The 13,180-nt window shown below is 52.1% G+C and overlaps 3 protein-coding genes across 3 annotated transcripts; 1 reads left to right on the plus strand and 2 right to left on the minus strand.

Moving 5' to 3' along the window:
* Window positions 1–2,931: 2,931 nt before the first annotated feature.
* Window positions 2,932–3,327, minus strand: PHYSODRAFT_328406 (hypothetical protein; the record flags this gene model as incomplete). The annotated part of the gene is made up of 1 exon (XM_009524696.1): window positions 2,932–3,327. One exon carries the CDS (start codon window positions 3,325–3,327, stop codon window positions 2,932–2,934), a length of 396 nt encoding a protein of 131 aa, XP_009522991.1.
* Window positions 3,328–7,303: 3,976 nt separating this feature from the next.
* Window positions 7,304–7,957, plus strand: PHYSODRAFT_488847 (hypothetical protein; the record flags this gene model as incomplete). Its single annotated transcript, XM_009524697.1, has 3 exons — window positions 7,304–7,394; window positions 7,491–7,610; window positions 7,833–7,957. Coding segments are annotated over 3 exons (336 nt in total), but the record flags the coding sequence as incomplete, so codon positions are not given.
* A 174-nt stretch (window positions 7,958–8,131) lies between these two features.
* Window positions 8,132–8,765, minus strand: PHYSODRAFT_298475 (hypothetical protein; the record flags this gene model as incomplete). Its single annotated transcript, XM_009524698.1, has 2 exons — window positions 8,132–8,134; window positions 8,175–8,765. 2 exons carry the CDS (start codon window positions 8,763–8,765, stop codon window positions 8,132–8,134), a joined length of 594 nt encoding a protein of 197 aa, XP_009522993.1.
* Between the last annotated feature and the right edge of the window lie 4,415 nt (window positions 8,766–13,180).

Raw genomic sequence — 13,180 nt, forward strand, 5'->3', positions numbered from 1 at the left:
AAAAGTGGGTAGCTGTGCCCGCAGTGATGCCGTTGGTCGGCAGCAACTACGGTCAGGAGGTGATTGTGGAGAAGCGCAAGTCCCAAGAATGAGTACTGGCAAGTAATTGGACGATTGATGGATCTGGACCTCGCCACAAATGCGGAAGAGTGACAGGCCCAGATGGATCCAGATAAATCTGGGTCTACGCCCACGGAGATCCAAGATCCAAGATCCACGAATCAGATGGATCTGGATCCGGACTCAGATGGATCGGGATCTACGTCGACAGAGATCCAAGATCCTCTGGATTCAGGCGTAATCAGGAAGTTGTGGACACGACTCGACGGGCACGCAACTGACACGCAATGAAGGTAAAGGGAGTCCATAGAGTCGGTAGGTACAGATCGGATGATAGGAGCCACATGGCGATACAACTTTGGGATAGGAGCGAACTTAAGCATAAATCAGACCAGAATTTGCCTTGTACATCGCAAGCGCCTCCTCCTTCGCCTGGAAACGGGAACGACATTGGCCCTACACGGCGTAGAGAGGTTAGCGGTAGCAGACCTAGTGTTGGTTGTAAGACTGGAGTAATATATTGGCCAGATCCAAGACCTTCCTAGTAAACTACCTGCAAGTGCAGATCCAAGATCCACCGGAGTTATCTGTTTGGCCGGTGCGTCCTTCTCGTCTCAACTGTCAACGACACCGTCATTGGGGGCGGCAAACACGACCACGGAAGACCTGCGAAGGCAACGTACAGGACAACAACCTCGAAAGGCAACAACCCGGCCGGATTCAGATCCAGGCCGCCAGATCTGAGTACAAGACTACTAGATTTGGAATACTACCGCGAGCAGAGTGAAGATTTGCGCGCTGCTCCACCCCCATCCCCGCGTCTCGCCCAGACTGTTCTCTCTTCAAGGCTCGGACGCTTCGGAAGACACCAGAGGAGCAAGATCCAGCCCTACCGACGGGTACACAAGGTGACCAAGTTCAGCACACAGATCACGGATCATCGGGGGACCCCCTCCGTAAGTCGGTGTTCGGACGCAGTGGGGAAGTTGGATTGGCATTCTCGCAGATTTTGCTGATCCCGCTACACCACAGGGTCAAGCGGATCGACCGCCGCGGGGTCAATCTGATCTCTACCGACAACCTAGCAGTGCGTCCTTGCATCGAAAGCATGCGACAACTAGCCGCAGCACGCTGCAGGGCACCTGTAACATTTATACATGCATGAGCGCGCTATGACGTTGAGCAGTAGGCTAAATGAGCAAGAAGACCACGCATGAGGCATGTTGCTGCTGCCTAACTACAAAGGGGGTCTCAGTTCTTTCCGTCTCTGATTGGGAGAAATTTGGAGGTTTTCTAAGAGCGCTATCTTGCTGCTGCCAGAACTGAGACCCATTAATACAAACATACACTTGAGCAAGGTGACCTTCCCTTCAGGAAACCTCTTTTTCGTCCTCGCCCTTGGCTCCTCCTAAAATCCCAAGCAATAGTAGCCCTCTTTCGTATAGTAGACCCATGTCTAAGCCGATCACAATTAAACAATTAGGAGGCTACAAATACCGGTAAATACAAGACCGGCCATTATTCGTAAAATAACCGTTACTTTCAAATCCTAAGATATAAGTACTCCCTTCAATTTTGATTTTGTTTTAAAAATGTCACGATATTATCGACTACAAACACATAGAGCGCAAAAATGGGTAACGATCTGCCAACTTTGTGGAGATCAAGCTGCAGTAAGCTGTGTGACCCGTGTGCAACGCAGTCATCTGGATGAAGTTAAAGATCTAGGAAGCGATGTGCTTGAAGTTAGATGTTGAAGTTACAGGCACCAAGGACTAGAATTGTTTAGGAGGATTAGGACGAAGGTGCTAAACTCAATCTCAGTTTCGATTTTCCAGCGTACTCAACACAGCATCTCGGCTCCCGAGTACTTCCTCTCTAAGTGCTACCATATCACTTGTCACTAGTTAACAGTCGCAAAAAGTCTGTCTTAGCGGATGATGCTCAGTCTTGCAAAAGTTCTACTTTAAACGAAGTTCAGGTATATTTCCTATACATTTGTGTATTATCTAAAAAAAGTGGATGTAGGGCACACTACAAGAGTCTATTCGAATACATATCTGTCTCGGAACCAATGACAGCTCCGCCTCATGCCGTAGACTTGTAAGGATTGTGAAAACACATCCAGCCTCCTAAACATATATATTTTGAAAGGATTTTTCCATCAGTTGTGTGACCATTTACTTCTTCTGGAGGTCGACAGCATGCGCAACGCTATCAAACCCCAGGTTTTTCATGATAACGAATTCAACACAAACGACTAACGTGGTTTACCAATTCATGACCCGCCAGCAGCACCTCATGCGAAATCGTCGATGACGACACCAATATTAGAGCAGCGATGCTACAACGCTAGCATTTATACAAGCAGTCGGCACGCTTAATTTTGAGGGTCCTCGCACCAATTTATGAGCAAATATGAGCAAGCAACAGCGAAGCAAACAAAGCGGAAATTTATTTTTTATGACGCACTGACCAGATGTTGGACCGACGCGATCCTATACAAAGTCTCATACCAAACTCAAACCGTCGCGCTCTCGATGATGAACAGCGGCTCCACTGCAGGCACTTCGGCGCCATTGTTGTCACGGGCTTGGAGTGCAGCTCCTGCACCATTGCTTGTCGGACCAGACGACGCTGCATTGCAGCGATCCATGTCATGTTACGATCCAGGTCCGGGCGATCCGGTGTGCGCGCTTCCTCGAGGACTGCCGCTCGATTCTTGCTGATAAGGAAGATAGAGTAGCCAAGCTGCGTAAATGCACTAATACACAACTTGTTTCCTTTTGCTCACTCTGTCTTCACCCTCTTGCGCTTGACCCTGCCGAATGAAGACTGAGCTCCTACTTGCCCAATGCACTGTGGCTACAGCTACTCTGCCAACCACTCGAACTCTTCAACACCTGTCTCCTGCTGTCCTCTTATCACGTCCTCGTCGCTCCTTCCTTCGCCTCCTTCCAGGGCGGTGTCCACACTTTCGCTCCTGCGACGCCTCCTCCGATGCGCCAACGCACCACCGCGCGCGCCAACGGCTGCAACCGGAGACGATTCATAACATGTCACTAGATCGGTTTCAAACTCGGGAGGCAGTAGGGGGGCAGGTCCGGGCCGTTGGCGCTCAATAGATCGACCTTCGATGCGCGCGGCGACTTTGCGCTTTAGTGTTGACAACGACACTGGTGACGAGTCGGCCACGGCTGCGAGCTTCTCTCCTGCGAGGACGCGGTCGATAGCTTCTTCTAGCTGCTTGTCTGTGAAGGCCGCCATCATCTTACGCTCGACTCGAGGGGGCTGGATATCTGACGGGATCAGCGTAAGGAAAAGTGAGGGCCAAGATCTGGTTAAAAAAGTATTGAGCCAATCAGAGCAATATTAGTCCAAATAAGAAGATTGGATTGGATAATAGTCGCTTTAGTCCATGAACTGGTCAGAGGTCATGAACTGGTAAACCACGTTAGAACATGCCGACTGGGCTCCAGGCTTGAATAATTTCGAGTGACCGCACTAGCATTTAGCGAACTGTTGTATTATATATGGATTAGAATGCGTATCACTAAGTTCAGCCGGAGATTTTGCGAAATAGTTCATATTTATTCCGTTTTTCTGGCATGTGCTGATGCACATCAGTTGCACTGAAGGTGAGTCGAAAATATCACTGTTTAGAATAATTATGTCGAAATATTGCAATAACTCAGAATTGTCCAGGAAATAGCACTGATATCTAAGTTGCACAGTAATAACTCGCGAATATTTCACGTTTTCAGCCGGTGGTCTACTCTTTGGGGCGAAGCCCCCCCCCCCCCCTATAATGAAATCGCTCTGTTTTATCGCTCTGATTTGCTTTCTTTCGATGAATTTATGGATAGGGCTAGGGTAAGGATTAATGGTTGCCTCTCCCGGGGGCAAAAATGCAGCAATTTACCTCTGTATAAGATCCTTTCAGGCTCAATGTCCGACGGTTCCGAGTGACTTTTCATAGAAGTTCAGGGACTTAGCCTACAGCAAAGGGTGCGAAAGCCATTAAACTGAGGCCCGTCTTTTAGTAGGCCTCTTCCAAATAGGGTATCTATGGGCTGTGAGCCTTCTAAAGTGGATTTGGCTTAAAACCGCATTATTTTAGCTAAATGGGTACTCTGCTTTGTTGAAGTATTGACCCTGCTTTAGCGTCGTATTGCACGGAGATCGGGGTAAATGCGCTTGTTGAAGGTCTACTTAGAATAGCTCTGCTGCTTAGCTATTGCTATTGCATGCCGCAGGTTGCTTCCCGGCTAAAAGTGCTCATAAGTTCCCGGCAAAAATGCTGATACATGTCTTTTTGATGTATACTGCGTTGTTAGTGGTGTGGTCGACTTGAGATGAATAATATCAATACATGTTGAGGAATCATTATGTCCGAGAGAGAGAGAGAGAGGGAGAGAGAGAGAGAGAGAGAGAGAGAGCTGCAAACTCGAAAAGGAAGTCACGGAAAGGTCATATTGATGTCAAACCTGACTCAAACCTGACTCAAACCTGATGGTAAAAAATGCTCTACCGAGCTCTTTTATGAAAGTGAAGGAGAGGTATAATCTCCAGCAGAGAGATAAAGTAAGCTGCCTACGTTCTCACCACTTTCAGTGGTACTTTGTATGTCATTCCAATGAGGCGAATTTTAAATGAGGGGCATATGGTTAGTGCTGGCCGTGAAGGGCGTCTCATGAAATAGTTTTCGAAGGGGTATCTCGTTAGGTTTCCCTAAGACATTAATAAAATAAGCACTGATCCAACCTCTTGAAAGTACAGAGCCTCAATCTTAAACAAAAAGCGGTACAAAGGCGCAATACACGTCAACTCGGGGATACCGACTGGCCACGAAAGGATTGCTAATGCAAGTGTTGCTAAAGCGCTGAGAAATAAACATTATTCCTGTTGTCCTGTTGCTACCCAATTGCCTACCATTATTCGTTTTCAAAAGTAAAACTATTTTCAGCGTACTTTTGTGCGGAGGTAAGATTAACCGAGAGTTCCAGGGCTCGGAAAATGTCAGGTTATCAAAATCGATCAGCAGAAGATTAGACAGCGGAGGACCGCAAAACCGACCAAGCAATTGATGCAGCTTGCTATACAAAGCAGCTACGTCAAAGAACACAACAGTTACAGATAAAGCAAATCGAACAGACTATCAACACTGGCAGATAGCTCCAAGAAAGCACTTCAAACGATGCAGAACCTTCAAAATTTCTCCCATATTCTGTCAGTGATCGCCAGGATATAGGAAAAAATCGGAAACTCCCGTATTGGTAGAGGTCTGCGCATGAGGCATGCGTGTGAAGTGTTGATACACAATCTCGATACACTCGCTTACTCCTAGCACTACAGGTCAACTAAATGAAGTTTGACGGCAAATTAAATGATTTCTCAGCCAGGGCTGTGGAAATATAGATTGTTTATTGATTGGCGACTCAGATCTGAAACAATCAATTATTGCAATCTCGATAATCCCAAAAACAAAAGATTGCAATCTAAGTTCTCGCTTGTATTTCCTCTGCTAGGTTCATATATTTACTCGTTTGGCGGCGGTATCGCCCTAAGATCTTTGCTTATTCGATTGCATACGTGTTAACCTTCAAAAGCCTTGGCAAAAAGCAATGTTGAGTCTTGTATTCATCATGTTGAGCGTGTACCCCGTGAGGGCACCCAATGACCCCTCACTTCCGCATTTCGAAGTAGCAGAAGACACAGAAAGGCTTTGATGAGTCTAGGACCGGTTCCATGGGCTTGGTGTTGCATATTGCTCTACCGGATCACTGGCAAAGGCTCAAAATCAGTAAAGGGACAATATGGGAACGGGATTGTCGATTGAGATCACGGAACAATCAATTATTGTGATTGACAATCTTGACAATATTACAATCGCAATCATATTTTCCACAGCCCTGTTTCTCAGCGTATCAGGCTGTTAAGCTTTCTTGTATGAAAAGGTTTCGATCGGCTCTGGGGGGGCATCGCGAAATTTTGTGTAGAGCACAATATTTAGTGTCACCCCAAATTAGCAGCGAGGAAGCGCAGTCTCAGCTAGTTTTAAAAATTGTGACAAAAGAGTGCCGATGGAGGACACGCAAAAAAGACAGAAAGGCACAATACTCTCAAATGAAACAGGCAGTGGCCCGGTTCAGCAAACCGCCTGTGGAAATTTGATACAGAACGCTCAATACGAGCAAAACAAGCAAGGGTACCAACTCGAAGTAGGTTAAACCAAGAGTATGTTCACAATGCGCAACCAAGGACGGCCTGCTTTATTGCCCGTTCGATATGCATAGATTTCAGTCTGCGTTGCAGCATCGCAGTCTAAAAGGTGAGCACGGATACTGAGTCCAATAAGCTGTTTTCGCTCTTCAACAACATTGAAGGGTGCATCACCACGACGAAGCTTGTTCAGCTCCTGCGGCACGGTCTACTCGCCGACAGCAAGCATCGACGTGGGTCGCGCTGAAGATGTCCAGAGGACAATTGCAGTGCACGAGGATCGGGTTAAATGGAAAGCGATACGCTCTAACTTTCAAACAGCATCCACCATAGTGACGCGTTGATGTGGGTATGCAAATCAACCATAAAATATGTTCATTAGCAGAGCATATTGCAATGGAAATTGCTTTTCACGCAGTAGAGGTACTTTAAGGCCTTCGTCAAGAACTGCGTTGAATTAATTTAAACATTCTCACGTTCGAATTACAAGTACCGCTAAACAAACCACAGTTCACCGACTTCAACGACTGCTACAACCACAGGCCTTAGTGAGCACTAGCGCTAGCACTAACTCCGCCGTGGGCAGCACCAGCACCCGCACCACCAGCGCGTAGGCCAGCGTTCGCACCAAGGCCAGCTCCAGCATTCAGGCCGGCACCCGCACCAAGGCCAGCTCCAGCGTTGAGACCCGCGCCCGCGTTCAAGCCTGCGTTGGCACCGAGGCCAGCTCCAGCATTCAGGCCGGCACCCGCACCAAGGCCAGCTCCAGCGTTGAGACCCGCGCCCGCGTTCAAGCCTGCGTTGGCACCGAGGCCAGCCCCAGCGCGTAGGCCAGCGTTCGCGCCGAGGCCAGCTCCAGCATTCAGGCCGGCACCCGCACCAAGGCCAGCTCCAGCGTTGAGACCCGCGCCCGCGTTCAAGCCTGCGTTGGCACCGAGGCCAGCCCCAGCGCGTAGGCCAGCGTTCGCGCCGAGGCCAGCTCCAGCGTTGAGACCCGCGCCCGCGTTCAAGCCTGCGTTGGCACCGAGGCCAGCCCCAGCGCGTAGGCCAGCGTTCGCGCCGAGGCCAGCTCCAGCATTCAGGCCGGCACCCGCACCAAGGCCAGCTCCAGCGTTGAGTCCCGCGCCCGCGTTCAAGCCTGCGTTGGCGCCGAGGCCAGCTCCAGCATTCAGGCCGGCACCCGCACCAAGGCCAGCTCCAGCGTTGAGACCCGCGCCCGCGTTCAAGCCAGCGTTGGCACCGAGGCCAGCCCCAGCGCGTAGGCCAGCGTTCGCGCCGAGGCCAGCTCCAGCATTCAGGCCGGCACCCGCACCAAGGCCAGCTCCAGCGTTGAGACCCGCGCCCGCGTTCAAGCCTGCGTTGGCACCGAGGCCAGCCCCAGCGCGTAGGCCAGCGTTCGCGCCGAGGCCAGCTCCAGCGTTGAGACCCGCGCCCGCGTTCAAGCCTGCGTTGGCACCGAGGCCAGCCCCAGCGCGTAGGCCAGCGTTCGCGCCGAGGCCAGCTCCAGCATTCAGGCCGGCACCCGCACCAAGGCCAGCTCCAGCGTTGAGACCCGCGCCCGCGTTCAAGCCTGCGTTGGCACCGAGGCCAGCCCCAGCGCGTAGGCCAGCGTTCGCGCCGAGGCCAGCTCCAGCATTCAGGCCGGCACCCGCACCAAGGCCAGCTCCAGCGTTGAGACCCGCGCCCGCGTTCAAGCCAGCGTTGGCACCATTGTTGCCTGGCACAGGGGTGGTCACGCTATGGTACCTGTTGGCACCACCGCCCGACACGATGCCGTGGCTGGAGCCCGATCCGTTGCCGTTGTTGTTGCTGGTGTTGGTGTTTGCGTTGCCGCCCGACACGGAGGCGCTCACTGTCGCCGCACCATTGTTGCCAGACACGCTGGTGCTCACGTTGTGGTCGCCGTTGGTACCACCTCTCGACACGATGCCGTGGCTGGAGCCCGATCCGTTGCCGTTGTTGTTGCTGGTGTTGGTGTTCGCGTTGCCGCCCGACACGGAGGCGCTCACAGTTGCCGCACCATTGTTGCCAGACACGCTGGTGCTCACGTTGTGGTCGCTGTTGGTACCACCGCTCGACACGATGCCGTGGCTGGAGCCCGATCCGTTGCCGTTGTTGTTGCTGGTGTTGGTGTTCGCGTTGCCGCCCGACACGGAGGCGCTCACAGTCGCCGCATTATTGTTGCCAGACACGCTGGTGCTCACGTTGTGGTCGCTGTTGGTACCACCTCTCGACACGATGCCGTGGCTGGAGCCCGATCCGTTGCCGTTGTTGTTGTTGGTGTTGGTGTTCGCGTTGCCGCCCGACACGGAGGCGCTTACAGTCGCCGCACCGTTGTGGCTCGCACTGGTGGTGGTTCCGGTGATATGCGCAGGAGTGGGGGCGGCAACTGGCACTGCGGGCGTAGGTGCAGGAGTTACGGTGGGTGTACTCGTCGTCGGCGCGGGGGTGGCCGACCTCGCAAACGCGTCGTCGTTCGACATGCCAGGCTGCTGCGGTAGCTGACCGAATTTGCCAGCTTCGGTAAACGAGCCCATGGCGGCAGCAATAATTGCAAGGTGCGCGATAATCTTGGTGAGGTTCATCTTGGACAGTGACACTGAAGAACTAGACGGAATACTTGACTGGGCTCGACAAACGTTGAAAAACACTAGACGCTGTGTAGCTGGATCGCTTACAACTGAGAAGCAAATTGAAAACTGAGCGGAGTGTTGCGGTCTCTTGCGGGGGACTATTGGTGTTCCCGAGAAATCCACTTGGCGTAGCGACCACGTGCTTCACGGTATCTATACCGGAAGCACAGTGTCGTAGTGTGTTTCCCTTGGCATGCACGAGTAGAATCTGAATGTTTAGAGACGTATGGGGGAAATAGAGAGCCCGAACAGTGCTCCATGCCGTACCTGGTCATCTAACACGGTAAGATACTTTAGCGAAAAATCCCATATAGCTGCAGCTGTCAACGAGTGGTCATCTGTCAACGACTGGCCAAACAAATGTCAAGCAAATGTTGACCACTCGGCAGTGACGGCGTCTCTTTGCAAGCGTCGCTGTATCGGATATACATGCATTCGATTCGAGCTGTAGGATGACCAAAACCGACGCAATGAAAGCCGTAGTATGGAGAGCTCGTGCGTGCCAAATTTTACCGTACCTTAGGCGGTGAAGCTCGGGACTGGTCATCTTGACCGCCTCACCTGCAGATTTCGGGCCGAGTGAGCGAGCGTTGTCATCTGGTTGAAGGACTGCTTTTCGTATCTTCATGGATGCATATTGTGTCAATAAGCGACCACCGGCGTCGTTCGTCGCCCTGGCTTCACGCCGTGGACTCCACACCCGCGCTAGGTGAAGTGAATTCGCTAGCTATGGATATCTCTATCTACTTAGCTGTGCCCGCTGGGCTATCTTGTCGTCCCTATATCCCTTGTGACCAAAGCTTTCTATATTTTGTCGTATCAAAGTGGCACTCTGACCTTGGCGGTCGGTGGTTATTCGATCTGCAGTGAAGTTCACATCTTTGAAAATGTAGTGCAAGAGGTATCGAAACGGCGGCAGCCCTACAGTAGTCGTAGTAGCTTCGCTCCTGGGTTGAGAACGGCCCTAACAAGAACGTAGCGACAGGCGCTTAAGTCATTGTTGGTGTAATATCATAACTATGGTCCACATCCACGCCGATGCCAAGCACACCTTCCATTTTAGCGTGCGCCTTGCTACTCTAGTCTATCTGCCAAAGAAACCGGACTCTCGAGCTCGCTCGCTCCGCGCAAAGCTGCGAGCCCAAGATGTTACTTGTCGTATTTGCCTTCGTTTAGGGAGTCCCTAAACGAAGTCCCTAATAGGGACCCCCCTCAGTGGTCAGTGGTGACGATAGCATCCTTCTCATCTTGCAGGCGGTTGTTTGCTTCCCACGCCGCCTATCCGATACGGGAGGCATGTAATGAATGCTCAGCCAAAGAGTCTCGGGTGCTCCGTCGAGCCTGAATTGCTTTGCCGCGAGGTGAAACACCGTAGTGCTTATCACACCAGTGCTTCCTGATATCGCCCTTTTGGACGAATGGAGGGGGGGGGAACAGTCAGATCCGGTTCAAGGTTGTGTCTGCATATCTAATACCTGCCAAGAGCGAAGTCTGGACGGTTAGCGTGGATCCTTACATCTATATTAACACTTGCTAGAAATAGCTTAGATTTAAATGTCGATCTTTTGAACCTACAAGAGCGAATTCGGCTAAATTCAACGAAGGAGAACGGTGGCTTCCGTACAATAATCTATCATAACAGGGGCTGTAGCATTTGCTTACGTGGTTCGGGAGGAGCATTTTGCTGACGTGGCTTCCACGTCAATCTGGTGGTTGTACCCGGCAGAGCGGGGAAATAAATGGTTTCCCGCAAAATACGGAGGATATTGGCCGCTTCGAGCGTGGACGCTGCTCCAGCGAGCGCGAATTATTGGTGTGTCCAATAACGTCGAACAGGCAAGTGAAGGGTGTACATATTCAAGATACCCCACAGTCGCTTGGAAACTCAATCCACGTAATCGCGGTGATACCAATGTTATCATACGCTGCATTATCCCAGGGTGTCGTCCTTTTGGGACCTCGACACGACCATGCACATCAACGACCTGAACGAAGAAATCAAGCAGCAGGAGGCAGCTGACGAGTTTGCTGATGTAGATGCTGGGGAAATTCGGCTGTATCTTGCACAGGAAAACGGAGTATGGTTGCCGTTTTCATCGCCCATTGTGAAAGCATTGGTGGTGGCGGAGCGATACTCCAGCATGGACGGGATAATTTTAAGAGAGATATTGTCGATGGCACAATTGGGAACCCTTTGCTGACGAGTTCTCAATCTACGTGGTAGTCATGAGTCCGGATACCATGGCTTGAGCCGCTCCGCGATGGACCAAGCAGCAGGCGCTTTAAGTGGGAGATTCTCAACGCCAGGTTGCTGGAACTGCAGTGATGCCCCAATTGGAAAATGACGGAGAGGTGGCGTGGATCAAGTACATATAGCTTTGGAGTGTTTCGAAGGTGCACGATGCACCAAAGCTAGCGAGCCCAACACAATCGTGAGTGATCGATATCTAGTGCTTCGTAAAATATTTCTCATGGTCGACGTTGCCCCTGAGCATGCATCTATCTGGCTCTGGCTTCCAGGTCGACGGCGCCTTGACAGCAAAGCAAGTAACTTGCTTGCGTACTTGTTGCCATACTAGAGTACCCAAAAGTGCACCTAAAAGCGAAATTGTGCAAAGAATTGTGCAAAACAATTTCAAGTAAGAGTCGAGTGAGCCGATGGTGTCGAGCGCCGAGCCGGGCGCGCCGGCGCCGCGCGACAGGATGCGCTGGCTGCGAGCCCTCGAGATGGACCTGAGCAGCGGCGCGGACTCGTCGGACGCCACCCCAGAGCCGACGAAGCAGATCCCCGGCCGAGAGCGGAAGAAGGAGAAACCCCTCGAGAGGAAAGCGGCTCCTCCTGTGAAGGGAAACGCCAGTGGCGGGGGCTCCCCAGAGCCTGGAACAGGGCGCCAAGACGCAGTCAGAGCAGCCAAAGGCCAGCCACAGGAGAACCACGACGCTGCGGACGCGCTGGAGCCGTCACGCAGTCGCCGCAAGCCGAGTCTGGCGCTGGACCGCACGCCACGCCCGTCGAAGGAGCGCACAAAGTCGGTAGCTAATGATACATCCATCAAAGCAGCACGGAAGGAACCAGAGACGAAAGGAAGCACCACAGCGCTGCAGCGGAAGCGACCTCGAGTCGAATTGGAAGCGACGGAGAAGGAGAAGGCAAAGAGCGCCCTTCTGCCTACAGAGTCAGAGCCACCGCTCGACCCGGCCAAGGCTAAGGCTGCTGCCATGCGACAGAGGCGGATGCACAAGTTGCAAGCTCGAAGGAAAGCCACAGGCGAGTACGATCGACTGGTTGCCGTCAAGCTGAAGCGCCACGACTCGAAGGAGGCCTCAAGGCTGCAGAGAAACATGCGTGGCCAAGTGCGCAGGGCCGAGAAGCGGCCTGTAGCAGACCAAGCGGACGTGCAGACTAACGACAGTGGTAAACGAAAACCACGAGTGCTGACGGAGGAAGAAAAAGAAAGGAGGCGGGTACAGGAACGCCAGCGTCGTGCTGCAATCAAGGCCAAGAAGGAAGAACTCGCGTCCACAGCGAACATTCCTCCAATTCCAAAGCTGAAGAGCCCAGCGATAGCGCTAGAGAAACGAAGAAGGCGAAGAGAGGAAGTGCTTCATCTTCTGGGGGCTAAGCGGCAAGTCGCTCATGGAGAAAATGCCGAGCCAGTTCGGAAACGACGCAAGATACCACAGGAAGGGGAAGAGGTACCAGCCAACAGAGCTGACAGAAGCGACGAAAGCACTTCTGGGAATGAAGTATCGCCGAGTGGTGAAGGCAAGCTCGATGTTAAGATTGAAGGAGCAAATTCCGGACTTCAGAACGAAGTGGATACGAACGGTACCTTGCTCGAGTCCCAACCGCAGCTTGCAGTAAAGGAAGAACCCCGGCCAGCCACGACTACAGAAGATGACGTCAAGGAAGAAGGACAAGTGGGCTCCCCACTTGTCGGTGCACTCGTGAAACAGCTCGATGACAGCACGAAGAACGACATGCTTTTGGACATGATGCCCATCCCGAGGAAATCAGCCAGCGATAACCAAGCTGCCGCAAGCGCAGAATCGTTTGTGATTCCCAAGCGGTCTGCCAACAAATCGGCTGAGGCTACAGAGACGAATTTGGCGTCTCGTCCTCAAGACAATGGAAAACAATTGGAACGAGTCGACGTCGAGGTGAAACTGGAGCCGTCCGCTCTCCCAAGTCCGCAGCTTTCCAAGCGGGAGCCGATCCGAGTCCAGCGAAAGAGAACGAAAAATGTTGTGCCCGTGAAAACGGC

The sequence above is a fragment of the Phytophthora sojae genome (genome assembly GCF_000149755.1).
Source record: "Phytophthora sojae unplaced genomic scaffold PHYSOscaffold_3, whole genome shotgun sequence".
Classification (NCBI taxonomy): domain Eukaryota; phylum Oomycota; class Peronosporomycetes; order Peronosporales; family Peronosporaceae; genus Phytophthora; species Phytophthora sojae.